Here is a 21,353-nt window from a genome sequence, read left to right on the forward strand (position 1 = left end):
AAAATCTATTTTTTGGACCAGTGCATTAGTACCTGTCTTTGGATGATGGCCAAACTCTCCCGGGCCCTATTCAACAGCTCCTCCACAACTTTTGGATCTTCCACTGTCCGGTTCTCCCTGAACGCATCTCGGACCCTCCGTAGAGCATATGTCCTACAGAAACAAATTAGATCACTCAACTTTTTACATTTGCTTGCTCATGCAAAATTCATCACCATAATGACCGCCAGGGAATCAACATTTCGGCAAAATTTCACGGCAAAAAGCTCTATTGTCAATAGTATAGTGATGGATGAAGCACCACTACTCACAGCATTGCAGTTGTGATGCAGAGCGCTTTGGTACGAGTCACAATAGAAGAGCTTAAAAACTTGTAGAATCAAGCTAAAATGGCACGGTTGCTTCAGCAACTGTGTTTTTAGCTCACATTTGTTTTTGTTTTTAACACTACCAGTTGGGTTTAGTGTAGGTGTGACATTCAGGGCTTTACATTAAGTTTTCTGCTCACCAGCCACTGTGGTTTTCCAAGGTTACTAGCCACTCAGTATTTTCACTGGCCACAATTTTGACATCGATACCATGGGGAAAAACTGCCATATAGATATTTTTAATATTATCTCATAATTTGGTATATTAGGTTGCTGTCACTTTAAGACCTGACGCACGGATCCATTATACTGTTACACACGAGTTTTCTTTTTCAACTGTTTATGTTCACTTAAAACATAACTGACTATGTTTATGTGAATACTCACCAAGACCGGCATTTTGAAATTATTTTCTGCGTATTTGACCGTTTGTGCAAAAAAGAACTCAATTTAGTATTGAGAGGGGGCTTTATGTGTGCGTACTTTGGGCATGAGCACAAAATCTGTGGGAAAGAGTAAAATTATGCACAATATTACAAAATTCAAGCCCTGTAACACCATCAATATTGATCTGTGAAGGAAGGCAGGTTTGTGTGTCAACTTGCTGTCGGAGAGATGAGAGAGTGAGAAAGTGCAGCCGGTATTGTGCATTTATTCTGCGGAAAAAGAGTATTGGAATTGTTTTAGATATCTCAGTATTGATATGTATTGAAAAAATAGCTATTTTTGACAACACTACATTACACTTAGTTTATTTCAGATGCCTTTTTAAAAGACTACATTTGAAAAATATATATATTATCAAATTCAACCAACACAAAGTGGCTAGTAGGAGTGACTGCGTTACTCACCACCGCTGAAATCCACCCGCATTTGGCGGGTTGGCAGGTGTTAATGTCAAACCCTGGCTATGTTATTTCAAACATGATACAGCATAGTGTTGTCAAAAGTACAGACTTCGATACCAAGTCGATACTGAAATTTAAAAAATGTGACGCTTTGAGCACTCACCAGGCATCTCATGTCCGAACCCTTGTTTACCCTTACGAAAAACTCCTAATGAAATGACTGGATTTCAAACATGAAACTTAGCCAAGCAGAAATACATTTGACACTCAATTCTGAAGGTAAGCAGTTTTAAACATCTCTAGCTGTCTGGAGTCGACACAGACATAGACATAAACATCGATGTTATTCCAAAACTCTGAAAGATCACAAGACTCCTGCAAGGTTTATAAACTAAAGCATTGAAAGCAAACATATTCCCATTAGTTACACACAGGGCCCTATTTTAATGATCTAAGCTCATGGTCTGAAGTGCATGGTGCAGGTGCAGGTTAGGGCGTCTCGGAATCCTCTTTTGCTAGTTTAACGACAGAAAAACATGGTTGGCACATGGTCCAAAAGGGTTGTACCTAGTCTCTTAATGAGTCATGGGTGTGTTTTGGGTATAATGTGCAATAAACTAATCAGAGTGTCATCTCCCATTCCCTTTAAAAGCCAGTTGCGCTTGCACCATGGCAGATTCGCTATTTACATGGCGGAATTTGCAAGCGGAAAGACTAAACGCTTCTCCAGAGAATCCTTTTTTTTCAATATTTAAAAATGTTTGTGTGCTGCTGTGCATCCATGTGTGTGTAACAAGCAGTGTACGTGCATTGTGCACCCGCCTATAGGCACATATTACTAATGCGCCCTTTAAATAAAAAAAAAAAAAAAAAAAAAATTGACTGGTTTTTGTTGGTCAATGGCGCAGTCGTTTTTAGTTGCCTCAAAATAGCAACACGATAACAATGCTCCTGAACACACCTCGTTTTCAGACCAGCACGCCCATGGGAGAACAGATGGGTGCGAGTGCATTTGCTATTTAAAGGAACACTCCACTTTTTTTGAAAATAGGCTCATTTTCCAACTCCCCTAGAGTTGGAAAACAGTAAAACTCAACTGTTTAACTCTAGGGGAGTTGGAAAATGAGCCTATTTTCAAAAAAAGTGGAGTGGACATGAAAATGATAACTGCGTCGGGCAGAAACTAGCAAAAAACACTTGAATCGCACCTGGCGTCGCATTGCGCCGGGTGCCGGCCCAGAGAAGTCAAGTCTCTTTTATCAGTCATGATGTTACTGCCCCTCTGTTTGTGCTGTATCTCGATGGGAGAACTCAAAGTACATTAAGTAATGAGATCTGACTGACAAGGATGCAGTGAGCTTGTCACTCCGCGGCAAGGAGACAAGGAGTCGCTGACAGCGCATTGGGTGAAGACAAACTCAGTCACATTTCTTCTGGATGACAGAGTTCATTAACGCCAGCGCTGTGTGTGCCACATGCTAATAATGGTGTAGTCATTAGACAGTCAGTTACAAAGCTGCAAGGTAGCTTCGCACATCTACACTTCTGGGGAGAGAAAACCAGAGGAGGAAGCACATCTCCAGCCTTTTCATCTCGAAACACAAGCAGTGTGGGGCATACCGAGGCCCCAGTGCCACGCCAAGATCAAAGTATCGCCTGGCACCCGAGAAACCACCTCCACCAAGACGAGGCAACTCCGCTTTGACAGCCAAATCTAAGCCTCCCACCGTTTCACGGGATGAGGAAGAAAAAAAAAGGGAGAAAGGCAGAGAGGTGAAAGAAAATCTGCAAATAATGGGAGAAACCCACAGAGAAAGAGAGACACAGAAAGGGTGAGAAGCAGCACACTCATGCGGAAGCTGAAAAATCTTAGATCATACTCTAAAAAAAACAACAGATGACAGATGCAAAATTGTGTCTTGAGAAGGAAAAGGGGCAGTTGCTAGATAAAGAGTGAGTCATCTTTAGAAATACCACAATGACAGACACTTCAAAGGAGTCAAAAACGAGCAGCCGGCTTTGAAGCACACATCATGTGCTCTTTCAACGGCTCGTGTGTATCAAGTGTGACAAATCTGAGGTCAAAGCCATGCAGAACACAAGTGAAATATGTAAAAATAACGGATCATTGAAGTCATATACACACTTTTTTGGATATAACACATTACTTAAAGCTGCAGTCTGTAACTTTTAGTACTCTAGCAGTTAAACAGAACTGCATGCGTCTTGCGGAAAAACATTGTAGCCGGAGCTACTTCTCTCTGTTTATGTCTATGACGAGTCACGCAGTTATACTGGGCTACTCCGTAGCGGTATGAGCCAAACCTATAGTCTCAGCCTCAGACTTTACGCCCACGTCTGATGCATATGGCACACTTAACTGGAAACATTTCAGGATTTTCGAAGTCATCATCTGGTTGGTTGAACTCTATAGGATGTCCGGGAGATGTGTGTGTCACGTTCTTTAATGGTCCGCCTGGAAACAAATGCTGTGACACCAAACCCCCTCGTGGAAGAAGAACTCCATCGTGTTTGCAAGTGTGACAATGTGCGCTTACCAGGATCAAATAAATGCTTGATTTATGTGAAGTATGTTTAGTTTGTGGCTCCATTGTTGCAGTAAACTTCCACAGCATTCTTGAATGAATAATGTATTAGACACACGCCGGTCTGTTTTTGTAGGAACATCAACATTTTCACACTCCTAAACATGATACGGAACAAAACGAACTGAACCGTTTTTGTGTGTCCCTTTAAATGCAAATAAGCTGCTGCTCCCAGCCCCCTTTCCAGAAGAGGGCGGAGCTTTAACAGCTTGTGCTTCGGGTTGCTCAACAACAACAAAGCTGGAGAATCTCACGCAGCCAAAATAAGGATTGTCATTAACAGTGTTCAGCCTTACATTGTTCAAACCGGAGTCGACACTGATGAAGAGACTCAGGAAGAAGTTACAACTTTTAGAATGAAACTGGACGTTTCTGAACGGTTAGTGGATAAATTTATGTAGTTGCTGTGGAGTTCATCTCATCGACTACCATGTACCGTCATGTTAATCTTTTGTGCAAATCCAGCGTTGAATTGACCCTCGTTTGTGAAGCAGTCCTGGCGTAAAATGATGGCATGTCAACAACACTCCACTACAACAACTCTTCCTCTTCTCTAAAGCAGCCCAACATGACCTCACCCCCATTGTTGTGTGTTCCCGGGGGCAGGGTTTATGAAATTTTAGGGTTAGTGATGTCACAAACCCAGGAAGAAGCTTGTTGTAGCGTCTATTTGTTGTAGTCTTTAAACAAAGAATTCTTTAAAAGAAAATATCTCCCTATGCATTGAACTTTGAGCGTCGTAACTTTGCAGATGTTGTTTATGCTCAAACAGCAACATTACACACTAACTAAAGTTAAAAAAGTGAAATCATAATCAACCACCCCTTTAAAGTCTTTCCTTGCACAATACTATGTTATGACCTCAAAATAATTTTACCATAGTGCATGATTTGTAAAATAATACATTTTTACTTTTTCATCACGTAAGTTCCATATGTGTGGCTTTTCTGTTGTAGTAAACTTGCTCGGTAGCTCACCTGATACAGCACTGCCCTTGTGATGTGGAGCGCTCCAGTACGAGTCCTGTGAAACACGAGTCAAGATAAAAGAGCTCAAAGACTTGTAGAAGCAGGTAAAATGGCATGGTTGCTTCAGTAAATGTGTTTTTATCTCACGTTTGCTATTGTTAAAGCTATTTGTTAGGTTTAGCGTAGTTGGTAGTTATTTTCAAATGTGACAAAACATCAACCTTATAGCGCCACTCACTGGACATTTCATTTCTGAACTGCCACGATACGTACAACAACCAGCATAATAAAACGTTGCCAGATTCACATTCATCTGTTTGGGATTAAACTGAAAGCGCTTTTAGCGCCACTCACTGGACATTTCACTTTGAAAGTGACAACAAAATGTGCAAGAAGCAATGTAATATCATTTTGTAGAAATGTCAACACTGTCACATATTCCCAATGAGCCTGGGCTTGTTTCTTCAGTGAAATCCACCTGTAATGTTAGTCAAGCTTCACATGAACATTCTTCTGTCTGACTCTCAAGAAAAACAAAAACAGTAGCTTGTCCAGTTTGCTACTGTAGCTTTAAGATTTCTACAAGCAAATGACCCCTTTTAAGAGTTGTGGGTTGCAGGTTTTCTGCTGGGTCAGATATATTTGGCATTTTCACTAAAACTGCAAGAAACCTCGACTTCTTAGCTGATTTAACTAAAGTCTGATGTTAGCATTTTGCTAAGCTAACAGTTTGATACTCTAATAAACACAGAAATTGGATAAAAAATTCTAATATTGGGTAAACTAGTACATTTTGATTAGGCTGACAGTGCATCCGAAATCGTGTACTGTCTGAGTAGGTAATACATTTGAATTTGAACTTAAAGTATGTTCTATATAGTATGAATGGGGGTAGTATGAATGTAATCTGGATGCACTACATCCGCCATGTTGTCATTGTCAGGTGACCAACCAGCGTCAGTTGTGTCGCTTCACCTCCATTGATAAATCCTCTCCCGTGGCTTCATGGGATATTAAAGTGTCCATCGAATGCACACTTCAGAATTTTGCCGGAAGTAGTAGGTCATCCGGGGACTTTTCATTTACTGTTTTTTGAATACTATGAATTCGGACATAGTACTCTGTTGGCACAACCTTTTTTTTTTTTCATACTATATAGTAGGGAAGTATTCAATTTCGGATGCAGTGTGAACATATTTAATCAATACATTTCATAATTTAATTAAACATTTAATTTTAACATTTCTCTCTGTTCACCATTTTGGATTCATTTTAAGAGCTTGTTGCAATACATGATTTCTTTCTCCGTGAAGGATACATGCGATGATAACAATGCCAGATCGAAATGATCAGAGGCCTTCAAAATTAAACTTTTTTGAATGGGAAGCAAATGGAAAGCAAATCTTCAATTAACATTACAACAGAATAGAGGACTTTGTATGTTTCTATATAAAGTAAGGCCATCTTAGCTCAACAAATTCTTCATTTTACATCACTTCTCATTACATCAGACACCCAGTTATTAATAAACCACTCATATCGTCCCTTCGAGGCAACAGCTGATAGATATTTTCAGTATTTTCAGCCATCTGGCTTTAAGGTCATCAACAAGACAAAGCATTTGTCAAGAGGAAAACAGAGACCGATCTGTAGATCCGTGGTGAATTCTGGTTGGGGCCATTGGACAATTAAGCAGTTGGTCTTTGTCACCAGCGTAGGAATGGCTGATTCATCGAGCGGCACGCATATCGAATCCTCAGAGAGACACTCATCCTCTCTGCCAAGCAGCCAGACTTAAATATGAGCCATGATGCGCGTGACAGAGCACTGAAACGCTTGTGTTTTTAAGTGAATGCGTCATATTGTCGGATATGGTTAAGCTGACCTTAAACAAAAGCATAACATGCCGTCCGATTGAATGTAGCGGGTGGGAGCGTGATTAACACATGGGCAGCTGAGAGAATGATATTTATGGAGATGAACAGGAACTCTCACTTAAGATCTTACGACAGCAGATTAGCAAGCTTTTGTTCTGTAGGCGACAATTAGCGTAGCATCACCCATGGGCAGTTAAACACACACTTAATTCACCTCACCAACACAAAACATGAGTAATAATGGGCATCTAAAAGAACATAAAACAACTTGTTTCATGGTTCTGTGAAGTGGAACCAATTATAATGGCTTAATATTTAATGACACCTTCAGCTGTAAATACACGGGCCATGTTTTATTAGCTAAAGATGCTTCCTGCCCCTGAAATGAAATTCACACATAGAGTTAAAAAATGATGAGTGTGGCCAAAATCTTGTTAAAAGAACTGTGCAAATATAATAAGAGAACAAACAAGAAGAAAAAAATACAAGGTGAGGGGAGAACAAGAAATAAGAAGAGCTAGTGAGAACAGAACAGAAGAGATGAAGAAGAAACAAGATGTGGAAAAAGAGAAAAGACAAGGAGAGAAGAGATGTAAAGAGATGATAAGAGACAAAAGGAGAAGAGGACAGACAAGAAAGAGTAATGAGAATAGATGAGAATAGAGTGAGAAATGAGACCAGGTGAGATGAGCAGAGAAGAGAGGAGAATTGAGAAAAGGAGAGAAATACAAGCAACGCACAAATGCACATTTGACAAAGCACTGAGCTTGAGTGGAGATGCAGATAAACTTATTAAGAACCATTTTTTCTATTTTTTTTTTTATATATTTTTAAAGTTAATATTTTTTTAATATTCTTTTTTTTTTTATAAATAGGCCTATTCTACTCTTATTAAATTTAACATTGTTCTTCTATAGTATCATACTGATCAACAGCTTCAGTGATTATAAAAGGAGCGCTCTTTACTTGCTTTCTGTGTAAATTTGAATAAAAGTTTTTGTTTTTCATGAGAACTTGTGACTTTTCCTACTTTATACTTCAGTACAAAAAAGTGCCAAACTTTGACAAAAAATGATTTCTTGCTGATAAAGAAGAGACGAAACAAGATAAGAGAGGAGAAATAAGTCGAGAAAAAGAGAGAAAAGGGCCAAAAAGAAGAGAAGAGGAGAGACAAGATGAGATGAGAAGTGACAAGAACTGAACACAAGAGATGAGGACAGAAGAAACAAGAACAAGAGACAAAAAGCAAGATATGAAAAAAAAAAGAGATGAAAACAGATGAGAAGAGAATGAGAAATGAGGTGAGATGAGACCAGGGGAGGAGATGATGAGACAAGACAAAGAGACGATAAGAAACAAAATGAGAGGAAGATGCAAGAAAAAGAGTGACGAGCAGAAGCAGGAAGAGAAATTGAGAAAGAGATGAGACCAGGTGAGACAAGCAGAGAAGAGAGGAGAGAACAGGAGGAAAGAGATGAGATGAGAGAAGAAGACATGAGAAGACAAGCAAGACGTAAATAGAAGAAACATTGAGAGACAAAAAGAGCCAGAGACATGAATCTCGACCAGACAAAACAAGACAAGGACAGAAGAGAAAAGAAATGATACAAGAAACAAGGAGAGAAAAAGAAGATCTGACATAAAGAGAAAAAAGATGAGACAAAGAGAGAAGAAAGGAGAAATCGTCGAGACAGGGACAAGAAGAGACAAGAGGAAGAGAAACCATACAAAAACAGGAGACAAAGCAATTGGAGACAAAATATAAGAAATAAGACACAAGAAGAGATGAGAAAGAGAAAAGACTAGCTGAGCAAGAGACGAGATGAGATGAGATGAGATGAGAAGAGACAAAACAAGGCGACATAAGGACAGAAGAGAAAAGAAATGAGAGAAGAGACATGGAGAGAAAAAGAAAGTAAAGAAGAGATGAAACGAGATGAAAAGTGGAGAAATAAGTCGAGACAAGGAGAGAAAAGGACCAAAATGAAGAGAAGAGACGAGATGAGAAGAGACGGGAAGAGACCAGAACAGAAAAGAAGAGACAAAGGCAGAAGAAACTAGAACAAGAGACAAAAAGCAAGATATGAAAAAAAGACATGAAAACAGATGAGATGAGAAGAGAATGAGAAATGAGGCGAGATGAGACAAGGAGAGGAGAAGATGAGACAAGACAAAGAGACGATAAGAAACAAATTGAGAAGAAGATGCAAGAAAAAGAGTGACAAGAAGCAGCAGGAAGAGAAATGGAGAAAGAGATGAGACTAGGTGTGACAAGGAGAGGAGAGAGGAGAGAACAGGAGAAAAAGAAGACAAGACAAGAAGAAATGAGGAGACAAGCAAGACATTAAGAGAAGAGACATTGAGAGACAAAAAGAGCCACAGAGACATGAGTCTTGACCAGACAAAACAAGGACAGAAGAGAAAAGAAATGATACAATATTACATTACAGAAATAATGAGAAAAAAAAAATAGACAAAGAGAGAAGAAAGGAGAAATAATTCGAGACAAAGAGACAAGGCGACAAGACAGAAGATAAACCAAACAAAACCAACAAAACTAGGAATTAAACCAATTAGAGACAAAATATGAGAAGACTCAAGAAAAGATGAAAAAGAGAAACAAGACAAGCTGAGCAAATAAGAGAAGAGACAAAACAAGGTGACATACAGTAAGGGCAAAAGAGAAAAGAAATGAGAGAAGAGACATGGAGAGAAAGAGGAATATTTGAAGTAAAGTAAAATGAAACGAGAGGAGAAATAAGTCGAGACAAGGAGAGAAAAGGACCAAAAAGAAGAGAGACAAGATGAGACGAAGAGAAGAGACAAGTCTGAAGCGCTGCAAACAGGCTGTGATGTCAGAGCTTGTGGAGGAGATGAAGAGAGATTCTCTCAGAGATCAAACCCACAGAGACGCTACTGAAGCTCAGCATTAATACTGAAACATCAAAATTACAGCTGGAGCTTGAACTTACAGATGCTGCACTGAGAATCAACAGAGACTAGTGACAGCACATTATCATCTGAAACCGGAGGACGCGCTCAACTTTAGCAAACATATCACCTATTCATGCCTGTGAAGACGCCAGCAAAAGTAAAGCCTTGAGAATATGAGCACCAAAGTCAACAAAGCCTGCTGGCCATAAATATGGACAGAGAAATTCATTTTACAGCTAGAGTTAGGTTTTTTTTTGCAGCAATGCCATAGAAGAACCATTTTTGGTTCCCCAAAGATCATTTCATACCCCTCTTCCACCAAGGCAGTTTGAGTGCTAGTTCGGAGCCAGAGCCTAGTTTCAAATCAGTTCTTTGTCTTTCGACAACCAAAGCACCAGCTCTGAACCAAGAAAAGTGGTTCATAAGTAGCACCAAAACATTGCTGGTCTAGAAGTAAGAACCGCTTGCATCAGGGGCTGGAGGCGGGGTTACCATGACCAACAACAAGCTGCCGCGCTAGCGTTGCTGTGAAAGATGAAACGTATACAGTGACGTAAGACCTGGCTCTGTAACCTGTAGAAAGGCAAACCTGTTCTTAGAAGGCTTGTCAGTTGAACCAACTCCGAACTAGCAATAGCACTAGCTCTGAACTAGCACCCGGTTCGTGCTGGTGGAAAAGGGGTAACAGTCAAAAGTTCTAAGAACCTTTTGTGGAATGGAAAGATTCCATTGATGTTAAAGGGGTCCTTGATTATGATAACTTTTTAACTTTAGTTAGTGTGTAATGTTGCTGTTTGAGCATAAACAACATCTGCAAAGTAACGACGCTCAAAGTTCAATGCAAAGGGAGATATTTTCTTTTAGAGAAATCGCTTTTTAAGGACTATCACAAACGGCTGGTTGGGACTACAACGAGCTTCTTCCGGGTTAGTGACATCACAAACCCCAAAATTTACATAAAGCCCGCCCCCGAGAACACACAACAAAGGGGGTGAGGCCATGTTGGGCTGCTTTAGAGAAGAGGAAGAGTTGTTGTAGTAGAGTGTTGTTATCATGCCGTCATTTTATGCCGGACTGCTTCACAAACGAGGGTCAATTCAACACTGGATTAGCACAACAGATTAACACGACAGCACATGCTAGTCGATGAGTTGAATCAACTCCACATCATCTACATCAATTTATCCACTAACCATTCAGAAATGTCCAGATGCATTCTAAAAGTTTTAACTTCTTCCTGAGTTTCTCCATCAGTGTTGACTCCGGTTTGAACAATGTAAGGCTGAACACCGTTACTGACAATTGTCATTTTAGCTGCGTGAGATTCTCCAGCTTTGTTGTTGTTGAGCAACCGAAGCGCGAGCTGTTAAAGCTGTTTTGAGCTGAAACTTCAAAGACACATTCTGGGGAGACCAGAGACATATTTTACATCTTCTGAAAAGGCACATAATAGGTCCCCTTTAAAGGTTCTTTGTGGAACCATCAATGCCAATAAAGGACCTTTGTTTTTAAGAGTGTACCTCACTGAATACATCTGAACGCATGTAGTCACGTTAAATGCCGCATGTCAAATGAGAAGACATCAGCTATGAATAAATAAATACAAACAGAAGAGAAAATATCCCTCCATTTCAAACAGGCGTCCCGGACACCTCACTGACACAAAGTAAAGCATGTTGGCAGGCAAACACTTTCAAGGGAGATCTGTGAGATTTCACACGCAAATCTGTTTGTGATGTGAGGAGCTGATTCCTGATCACTTATTTATCTTTGGCCTTTAAAGGTTTATTTCTTGTGAGCTTTATGAATAAGACTGAGCACAAATATGTCGTCATTGGCTCTGCACTAACGTCGAGCTGGAGGACCACGGGGGAGGGTTATATTTAAAGGGAAGATGCTTTACGTAAGAGCTGCCCTACTTTCTGCAGTCTACACTTGCAGCCGTATTGTTAAATCTGCAGTATAGCGTGAAAAAATGTGCTTCCTCTCCTCAAAAAGAGTCTCTCCTTCTCTCTGGGTGCGTGTTGTGAATCTTCTTTCTTGGCAGATCTGATATTTTTCTTACCTTCCGTCAAAATCAACATCTCTTTCATCCTCCCTTCTCAATCATTCGCTCTCACTGACTGAATTTGTTTCCGGCTTTCAATCATCTCGCAGTCGCTCTGAGTTGTCCTGCATTTCATTCACTCTCTCCCCTCCCTGCATCTCTCTCTCTCTCTCTCTCTCTCTCTCTCTCTCTCTCTGTCTCTCTTCACATGCTCTTTCAACTTCTTTCCTCCTGCGTAAATTTGAGAATTTCAGATTATACACACGCAGCTCAAGCCACAACCCAAAAAATCCCATTTGAAGGTGTATTACACTGCATATCTCAAAAACGCCAAATATGAGTTACCATCTGCATGTTAAAAAACAACAACAGCAACAGCAACAAATTTTTAGGCTCTGAATAATTTAACAGAATATATTATATTACACAGTTAGAAAGCAATGTGCACATTGGTTTTCTCTCTAAACAATGGCCATCGTTAAAGAAACATGAGCATAACAGATTTCTGTGTAAACTGTTTATAACCATTTGTCATCACTGCGACAGATCAGGTAAAAAATGGTTTAATAAACATTTTACAGTTTCTTCCACTCATGTTCCAAGAATGATGGCCATTGTTACGAACAATTAAGTAATATTTGTTCTTTTTAATGATGCTAATTATGGCACTTTGTGGATTCAATGAAATTAGGTATGCATCAATAATAAAGTTCTGGATAATAATAAGCCAAACAGTATTGTATTTCATTAGGCCAATAACTTATAAATGGTGGATATTAACATTAGTAAGTATGAGATCTTAGACAAATTTCAGTCCTGTTTTAGGGCAGGTGATTCATATAAAGCGGTTATCCCTTTTGGTTGGAATTTGTGGGATGGTTTTAGTGCGGTTCAAGTCTTATCTTTCAAATAGCTCATTCTCTGTAAAGTATGGTAACTTTGTTTCAACAACAGAGCCTGTCACTTGTGGGGTTCCTCAGGGTTGTGTTATTGGCCCTATTTTATTTTCCTTGTATATGGGTCAATGACGTGACAGGTCATTTTTTTTTGTCCAAAGGCCTTAATAATAATAAAAAACAAAGATATGACATTCAAAGTATGTAAGGTAGTACAACTAGATCTCTTTTATTGAATCCAAAAGGATAATTTTAATTAATTTTCTACATATAAAGGTATTTTAAAGATTTTGAAGTGTCAAATGGTCATTCGGTTTAACTGTCCAAAGGCCAATACAGCCATTTAATTTGTGATTAAAATATCTTAAAAATGTAATAAATGTATTTTTTTTTATTCTGTCATGATTTTGTAATATCATATATCAATATAGTGCAAAATGGCATTAAAATTATGTGTAGAAGTCATTGATTTGTTATGAGAAAGAATGTCCGGAAAAAATGCATTTTTTTTATTGATGTCATTCAGAGTAACCAATATAATATACCATTTTGGATCAAGTCATGCAGTCAGTATCAGACACCTGCAAAGGACCACATGGTCGTGAAGCAAAGTAACTAACTCTCTTTTAACTATTTGAAAAATTAATGTTTTCACTTGACCATACGCATGTCCCGAAACATCAGGTCATTCGGTACAACCCCTATAAAACATGGAAAATGTTGTAATATTTTAAAAACTATTTTAAAAAAATATAAAATGTTTGACTGTCCTTTTGCTAGCTACCTAGCAAGCTAACTCGCTAGCTAGCTAGATATCAGCCTGTTAACATTGTTTGAATATATCGTCATTCAGTAAAACCGAAATTTTGGTTAAACCGAATGACTTTTTTGTGACAAATTGTCCATCTTGTAAAAAATGACAAAAGCAGTGTTAAATGATTATAAAAGCCACATAATCTCATTGTTAACACTTAATAAAACTTCAAAATTAATTATATCTCTATAATGGTTTTTTTACACTTTTAAAAACCTTATTCATCAATGACCCATATGTTTCCCCTGGGCTCAATTTTTTAAAAATACGGCATGTCTTACCATTTGTATGCTGATGATACACAGATTTATCTTCCTTTGAGAGTTGGAGAGAACTATGGCTCTAATTTATTCTTTTCTTGTCTAGAGGAGGTTAAGAGCTGGATGGCTCACAATCTGTTTCAGTTGAACCAAAGTAAAACTGAAATTATGCTTTTTGGCCCAGCTATGCTTAGACATGTTCACGTATTTAGGTTCATGGTCAGACTATTGCCATGACCAAATAAGGAATTAGGTGTTGTGTTTGACCCAGAGCTGTAATTTGATATGCAGATTAATGCCGAAGTTAAGAGTTGTTTCTTCCAGATTAGGTCTATTGCTCGATTAAAGCCTATTCTGTCGAGAAAAGATTTGGAGAAGGATATTAATGCCTTTGTTTTGTCTCGTCTGGACTATTGCAATTTGTTCTATGTGGGGTCCTGCCAGACCACTATTTCACGCTTGCAATTAGTTCAGAATGCGGCGGCTAGGCTGCTGGTAGGTGCTAAGAAAAGTCATCATATCTCTCCTATTTTGGCTTCTCTCAAGTGGCTTCCAGTGGACTACGTGATATAATATAAAATTCTATTGCATGTTTTTAAAGCAGTTCATGGGATGGCTCCTGCTTTTGTGTCTGAGCTCATTGCTCTTCGCCAAGCACCTAGGCCTTTAAGATCAACTAATTAGTTATTGCTTACTGTCCCTCGAACTAATTTAAAGTCAAAAGGGGATCAGGTCCTTGCTGTTGTGGGTCTGAGGCTCCGGAATAGTCTTCCTCAGGAACTTAGAGAGGTCACATCTTTAAATGCTTTTAAAGGTGATGTCAAAAACTACTTTTTTTGTTTTAGCCTTTGAGAGGGTGGGCTAGTATCTGTTGTTTTAGTAGGTTGTGTGTTGTTTTAGGTTGTGTGTTTTTTATGTATTGCTTGTGTCTCTTGATTGTACAGTATATACATAACTCATATGGTAGATACATTTACTAAGAAATTCGTTCTTCGTAATTGAGACCTGTTGTAACTTTCAATCATGAACTTATTCAAGACTAGTTTTATAAGAGATACACAAAACCACTCTACCTACAGTATCTCACAGAAGTGAGTACACCCCTCACATTTCTGTAAATATTTTATTATATCTTTTCATGTGACAACACTGAAGAAATGACACTTTGCTACAATGTAAAGTAGTGAGTGTACAGCTTGTATAACAGTGTAAATTTGTTGTCCCCTCAAAATAACTCAACACACAGCCATTCATGTCTAAACCGCTGGCCACAAAAGTGAGTGCACCCCTTAGTGAAAATGTCCAAATTGGGCCCAATTAGCCATTTTCTCTCCCCGGTGTCATGTGACTCGTTAGTGCTACAAGGTCTAAGGTGTGAATGGGGAGCAGGTGTGTTAAATTTGGTGTTATCGCTCTCACTCTCTCATACTGGTCACTGGAAGTTCAACATGGCACCTCATGGCAAAAAACTCTGAGGATCTGAAAAAAAGAATTGTTGCTCTACATAAAGATGGCGCAGGCTATAAGAAGATTGCCAAGACCTTGAAACTGAGCTGCAGGACGGTGGCCAAGACCATACAACGGTTTAACAGGACAGGTTCCACTCACTATGGTCGACCAAAGAAGTTGAGTGCACGTGCTCAGCGTCATAGGTTGTGTTTGGGAAATAGACGTATGAGTGCTGCCAGCATTGCTGCAGAAGTGGGGGGGTCAGCCTGTCAGTGCTCAGATCATACACTGCATCAAATTGGTCTGCATGGCTGTCATCCCAGAAGGAAGCCTCTTCTAAAGATGATGCACAAGAAAGCCCGCAAACAGTTTGCTGAAGACAAGCAGACTAAGGACATGGATTACTGGAACCATGTCCTGTGGTCTGATGAGACCAAGATAAACTTATTTGGTTCAGATGGTGTCAAGCGTGTGTGGCGGCAACCAGGTGAGGAGTACAAAGACAAGTGTGTCTTGTCTACAGTCAAGCACAGTCAAGTGGTGGGAGTGTCATGGTCTGGGGCTGCATGAGTGCTGCCGGCACTGGGGAGCTACAGTTTATTGAGGGAACCATGAATGCCAACATGTACTGTGACATACTGAAGCAGAGCATGATCCCCTCCCTTCGGAGACTGGGCCGCAGGACCCCAAACACACCTCCAAGATGACCACTGCCTTGCTAAAGAAGCTGAGGGAACCTAAACCCTATTGAGCATCTGTGGGGCATCCTCAAACGGAAGGTGGAGGAGCGCAAGGTCTCTAACATCCACCAGCTCTGTGATGTCGTCATGGAGGAGTGGAAGAGGACTCCAGTGGCAACCTGTGAAGCTCTGGTGAACACCATGCCCAAGAGGGTTAAGGCAGTTAGGGTTGGGCGATGTCCCCTAAATTGGCAGTTGACGATGTTTACAGTAAAACATCGCGATGGACGATGATATATGGGGGATTATTTAAATTTTTCGTTATTATATAATTATTATTCATTATTTTACTTTATTACTTTATTTATTTCCCAACTAATGACTCATCCGCCCTTTCCAATAGGTTGCACGCGAGGGGGGAAAAAGTAGCTTCCTTCCACTTAAAAAGAGTTGTGCACTTTTTATTTTAATATATCTCTTTACATAAATACTATTTTCTACTTAAAACCTATAATTTTGTTATTTTACTTTATTACTTTATTTATTTTATTTCATAACTAATGACTCATCCGGGCTTTCCAATAAGTTGCACGTAAGGGAAAAAAAGTAGCTTTCTTCCACTTAAAGAGCTGATACAATGGTGTTCTTGTTCTTTGTTGTTCTTCTGTGTTTTAATAAATTTGTGTTATCAGAATCACCTTCATTCTTTCATTTGATTTGACATTATGGCCAAAGAAAATTGTCTTTAAAGGTATTTATTAACCAGACAAAAGTTAATTGACGTTCACTGAATTCTGGGTTTATATCTTATACTGCCGCTTCAGTGCAGTATAGCCACAGAGCTATGTAACAATGAGCACGATCTCCCAAGACACTACAATAGGCTACTAATAATTCATTAATAAGGGCTGTTTTCTTGTACAAAATTAAATATTTTAAGTTAAATGTACAGTGTCAGACATGTAAAAAAGACAAGATTCTAACAATGTCAAGATCAAATGCCTGACACGATATTTTCACAGACTAACATACGTCACATCTCTGGCATAGACTACAGTATTTAAAATGGCATATATGCATTAGTTATATTCTCAATTTAATTTACAGAGCAATTCCTGCAAAGATTTTAGGATAACTATAGTCTATAGAAGAGACTAGGATTAGTGTGTGTATTTTTTTACAGTCTATGGGGTCGACTCGCAAGACTCGCAGCGGAGCGGGGCGGGGGCAGAGTGTGCGGGGGGGGTGTCTCTCCATCGTGATGTCGGTAAGCCATCATCGTCCATCGGCACAACCCTAAAGGCAGTGCTGGAAAATAATGGTGGCCACACAAAATATTGACACTTTGGGTCCAATTTGGATATTTTCACTTAGGGGTGTACTCACTTTTGTGGCCAGTGGTTTAGACATTAATGGCTGTGTGTTGAGTTATTTTGAGGGGACAGCAAATTTGCACTGTTATACAAGCTGTACACTCACTACTTTACATTGTAGCAAAGTGTCATTTCTTCAGTGTTGTCACATGAAAAGATTTAATAAAATATTTACAAAAATGTGAGGGGTGTACTCACTTCTGTGAGATACTGTATGTTTTATCCATGAGGTATTAATGAATTGTATTAATATTAATATTTGTATGCAGGCAAACTGAAAGGATTACAAAAGTAAGAGCTGTAAGACTGTTAACATATGAACACTGGCAGACTTTAGAGAATCAAAGCTCTATGGAAACTGAGTGGGTGGGAGATTATTATCCTTTGCCTGTCAGCTTGTTATTCTGTGAACACTTTAAGCCATTTATAGCTATTTGTAATATACATGCACCATGATGATAGAATATCTGAACAATAACTTATAATGATATTATGGCTTGATTTTCCCATATAAAGTGAGAAGCAGGGGATGTTTCGAATGACACACTATCAAACTACCCATGCTATTTCTGCAGTATGTCGACTGTGCACTGTATGCATTCAATATCTGGCTTACCTACAGTGCTACATTTGCCAAAATGTGCAGCTGCATACAACAGAGCACACTGTGTGAGATTCTGTATCCCACAATGCAATGTACTTGACCTTTCATTTCCACTGTGACATAAGAACCAAAAGCAATATGACATTTCTCAACACTTTCTTTACCGATTAATAGATCTGACCAAAAGTTTTTAGACAAACTTGTTTTAAAGTGCAATTTAAATAATAATAATAATAATAATAATAAAAATACATTACAATTTTTAATAAATGTTACAATTTTAGGTAACACTAGATTATTTGTAAGAAGGTCATGATAATGTAGCATATTACTATTTAAATAATGTATCATTACATACTGTTTCATATACTATTTTTTAAAATAGGCTACAGTAAAAGTGATGCAAGTGGTTAAAGGTCTGGGCTGGAAACCAAGAGACTGTAGGTTCCAACCCTGAAAGAGTTGATCCATCACCATCATGTCCTTGAACAACACAGTTAACCTTGGACAAAAAGGCTCAATGTTGTACAGACTTGTCTTCTCGTGGCGGGCCACAGTCCTGCAGAGTTCAGCAACACACTTGACTGCGTTTTTCAATTAACCCTGATTAGCTTGTTCAGGTGTCTAATTAGGGTTGGAGCAGAACTCTGCAGGACTGCGGACCTCCAGGAGCAGAGTTTGACACCTTTGGCCTAGACTTAGGGTATGCAGGGCTGCACGATATATTGTTTTAACATCGATATGCGCATCTACGATAGTCACATCGCAGGAAGTGCTGACTCGGCATTCGAGTTCACCTCTGTGTTGCTTCCATGCCGCTGACTGGACGGGCGGAGTCACGTGACTACAAACGAGGTAATATGTTTATAAGGGGAAAGTATTAACAGGATTAAAAAAATGAAATAACCGACATGGGAAAACTACGTTGGTTAGAGGTTCTGAATTTCGGTTTAGATTACTTTCGATTAATCGTCCAGCCCTATACTATATGTTGTTGATAAAAAATGGAATACATTTTCTTTTTCTTTGTATTTTTAAATCAATATGGTCCAGCATGAAGATTGTCCTATTCAAATCAATGTGATAAATGAGTTTAGTCAAAAGTAATCTAAAAGTAATCAAAAAGTAGTCAGATTACATTACTTTAAAATGTGTAATGTAATGGATTATGTTACTAACTACAATTTGTCATGTAATTTGGAATTAGTAACCGATTACAATTTGTAAGTAACCTACCCAGCTCTGCGTCAAGTTAACACTGAGACAAAAACTTGCACTTTGAAACCCGTTTTTAAAAGTTTGCGTTTTTAGGCCCTCAAAACACTGTTGTCATCAGGGGCATTTCCTCCAAGGAGGCAGTGTCTCCTCAAAAAAAAAAAAAACTGGATGAGAAAATGATAAAATATGTCAAAATGTGACATTTAAAAGTGTAAAAGTCACTAATTTTTATAAAGTAACAGTGTCCAACAGCGACAACCGCAGGTGAAGTTACAGCGGGAGGCTTGCCTCCTCTGTCCTCATTGAGTTAAAACAGACACCCTAAAGCGTGCGCTGGGTTTAATGGGGGTAATTGAGCATGAATGGGCGAAAGGAGGCAGTGCTTTGATTGGATATGACTGGTTCTCGCAATAAATCCCGCCTCTTGTTTTCGTGCGTGTTCACATTGATCTGAATGAAGATGATGGCATTAATGGGAAGACTAATTAAACAACTCAGCCATTTCACCACGTTACGTCACGTCAAAACAAATTTTAAATGTCCTGAAAACATGATGACTGTGGGGATTTTTAGTGAGCAATCAGCTTTGTGAAATTAAAGGTACATCTTCGTGTCTGTGACAAGTCTGTACAAGCTTGATGACTGCTGAAAATAAGGTGACTACTAAAAAGAAAAGCTGAACATTAGTTCACAAATTATATATATGGTTTAAATTGTTAGTGCTTTTAGTTATTATTTTGGAATAAATGTATAAACATGTAAACATACATAGTTATTGCTAAAAAATACAAAATAGAATTGTATTTGGTCTCTCTTTTTTTATGCAAGCTAATATTTATTTAACCAGGAAAATTAAGAATAATGGACATAAATTTACATTTGATATACAGTATATAAAAAAATGTCCATTAAATCTTCTAAGAATGTATTGAGATGAATATTATTCAAAAGAATCGGACAGCATCATCCTGTACAAGCCACAGAGACTATTGCATACATGACACGAGGTAGTGCTGCTGATAAATACATGTAAATTCGTGTGATTACCTGTAGTTATACGAGGGGAATTTCTTGCTCTCTTTCAAAAGCAGTCTGTAGAGTGATAGTACATGCTCTCTGCTGGACGCCGCCATGATGGAAACAAAGCTGTCAGTTTGACGCAAGGACCCAAGAACAGCTACAAGAGGCGCGCCTGAGTGCATACACTCTCTTTAGTGTTAAAATATACGATCCAAGCTGATTTTCAAGTTTAATTGATGAATTATTCTATATTTAAAATATCTCAAGGTAATGCAGTACACGTAATGTGTTATAAATTAATATATGCTATGAGATTTGGTGTCTATATTGATCAGGCACATCAGCAAGCGTCTCAAAAACAGCACGCGCGTCCAGACAGAGGTGAGTGAGGGGTTGTTCAGTAGTTTCATGCGTTGATTTGCACACATTTATTATGCATTTGTTAGTTATGAAGTGAGAATTGCTGTCAGCGTGATGATTTGTCGGCTGTTATTATTTGAAGTGTGGCTTGTCGTTATAAGTAATGAGTTGTCAGTTTGAATATAAATTGCAGGCTAGCTAGAGCTTGATCATGAGTCTGAGCAGATTAATCTCAATGAAATTCCTCACACAAACACTGTAAACAAAATATATGCCATTTATATTGGTTGGTATCCTGCCATAAAATAGATCAGACTCTTTAATCTAAGTTATGATGTGGTTTAATGGGACAGTGTGAGATTTTCAGACCTGTGTTTTCACACTACTGCTTTTTATAGCGAGCTATTTTATTTACACGTTAATTTATATTTACATGTTACAAATAACACCACTTTTGTGCATACATTTTTTTTTTGTGTGCATAAAAAATGTAGTGTCAAAAATTTTTAACACAAAATATATGTTTTGCAAAATAATTTGGACTTTTTTTTTTTTTTTGCTAGAAAATTGAAGCCATATGTATGTGGCCAATTTGTTTCAAATTTGAAGTTAAAGGGTTAGTTCACCCAAAAATGAAATTTCTGTCATCAATTACTCACCCTCATATCATCCCAAACACAGAATACTTTCTTTCATCTTCAGAAAACAAATTAAGATATTTTTGATGAAATCCAAGAGGGTTTTTTTTTTTTTTTTTAATAAATCACCCATAGAAAGCAACATATTACCACATTCAAGGGCCAGAAAAGTAGTAAAGACATTGTTAAAATAGTCAATGTGACTACAGTGGTTTAACCTTAATGTTATGAAGCGACAAGAATAGTTTTTGTGCGCCAAAACAAAAATAATAACTTTATTCAACAATTTCTTCTCTTCTATGTCAGTCTCCTACACAGTTGATGTAGTGAACGCAGTGCAGCGCTTCCATGTTTATGTCCGAACGCCGGCTCAGTATTGGCCGACTCTGTTCA

At 38.5% G+C, this 21,353-nt stretch overlaps 2 protein-coding genes across 3 annotated transcripts in view; one reads left to right on the forward strand and one right to left on the reverse strand.

The window, feature by feature from the left end:
- The window catches only part of LOC127505751 (LYR motif-containing protein 4B), a 71,922-nt gene extending 51,772 nt beyond the window's left edge, over window positions 1–20,150 (reverse strand). The window contains exons 1-2 of one of the 2 annotated variants that reach the window (XM_051881527.1): window positions 19,990–20,150; window positions 33–153 (exon numbers count right to left, since the gene is read on the reverse strand). In XM_051881527.1, the coding sequence (XP_051737487.1) occupies window positions 33–153; window positions 19,990–20,144 (276 nt within the window). In that variant the 5' untranslated portion in view covers window positions 20,145–20,150. The remainder of the gene's footprint in view (window positions 1–32; window positions 154–19,989) is intronic. The other variant, XM_051881528.1, reaches the window with a different exon arrangement.
- Window positions 20,151–20,212: 62 nt separating this feature from the next.
- Window positions 20,213–21,353, forward strand: part of fars2 (phenylalanyl-tRNA synthetase 2, mitochondrial) — a 168,397-nt gene continuing 167,256 nt past the window's right edge. Inside the window, exon 1 of the mRNA XM_051881524.1 lies at window positions 20,213–20,343. The gene's annotated coding sequence lies outside the window, so the exon portion shown is untranslated. The remainder of the gene's footprint in view (window positions 20,344–21,353) is intronic.

Source organism: Ctenopharyngodon idella, chromosome 23 (assembly GCF_019924925.1).
Source record: "Ctenopharyngodon idella isolate HZGC_01 chromosome 23, HZGC01, whole genome shotgun sequence".
Taxonomy (NCBI): Eukaryota; Metazoa; Chordata; class Actinopteri; order Cypriniformes; family Xenocyprididae; genus Ctenopharyngodon; species Ctenopharyngodon idella.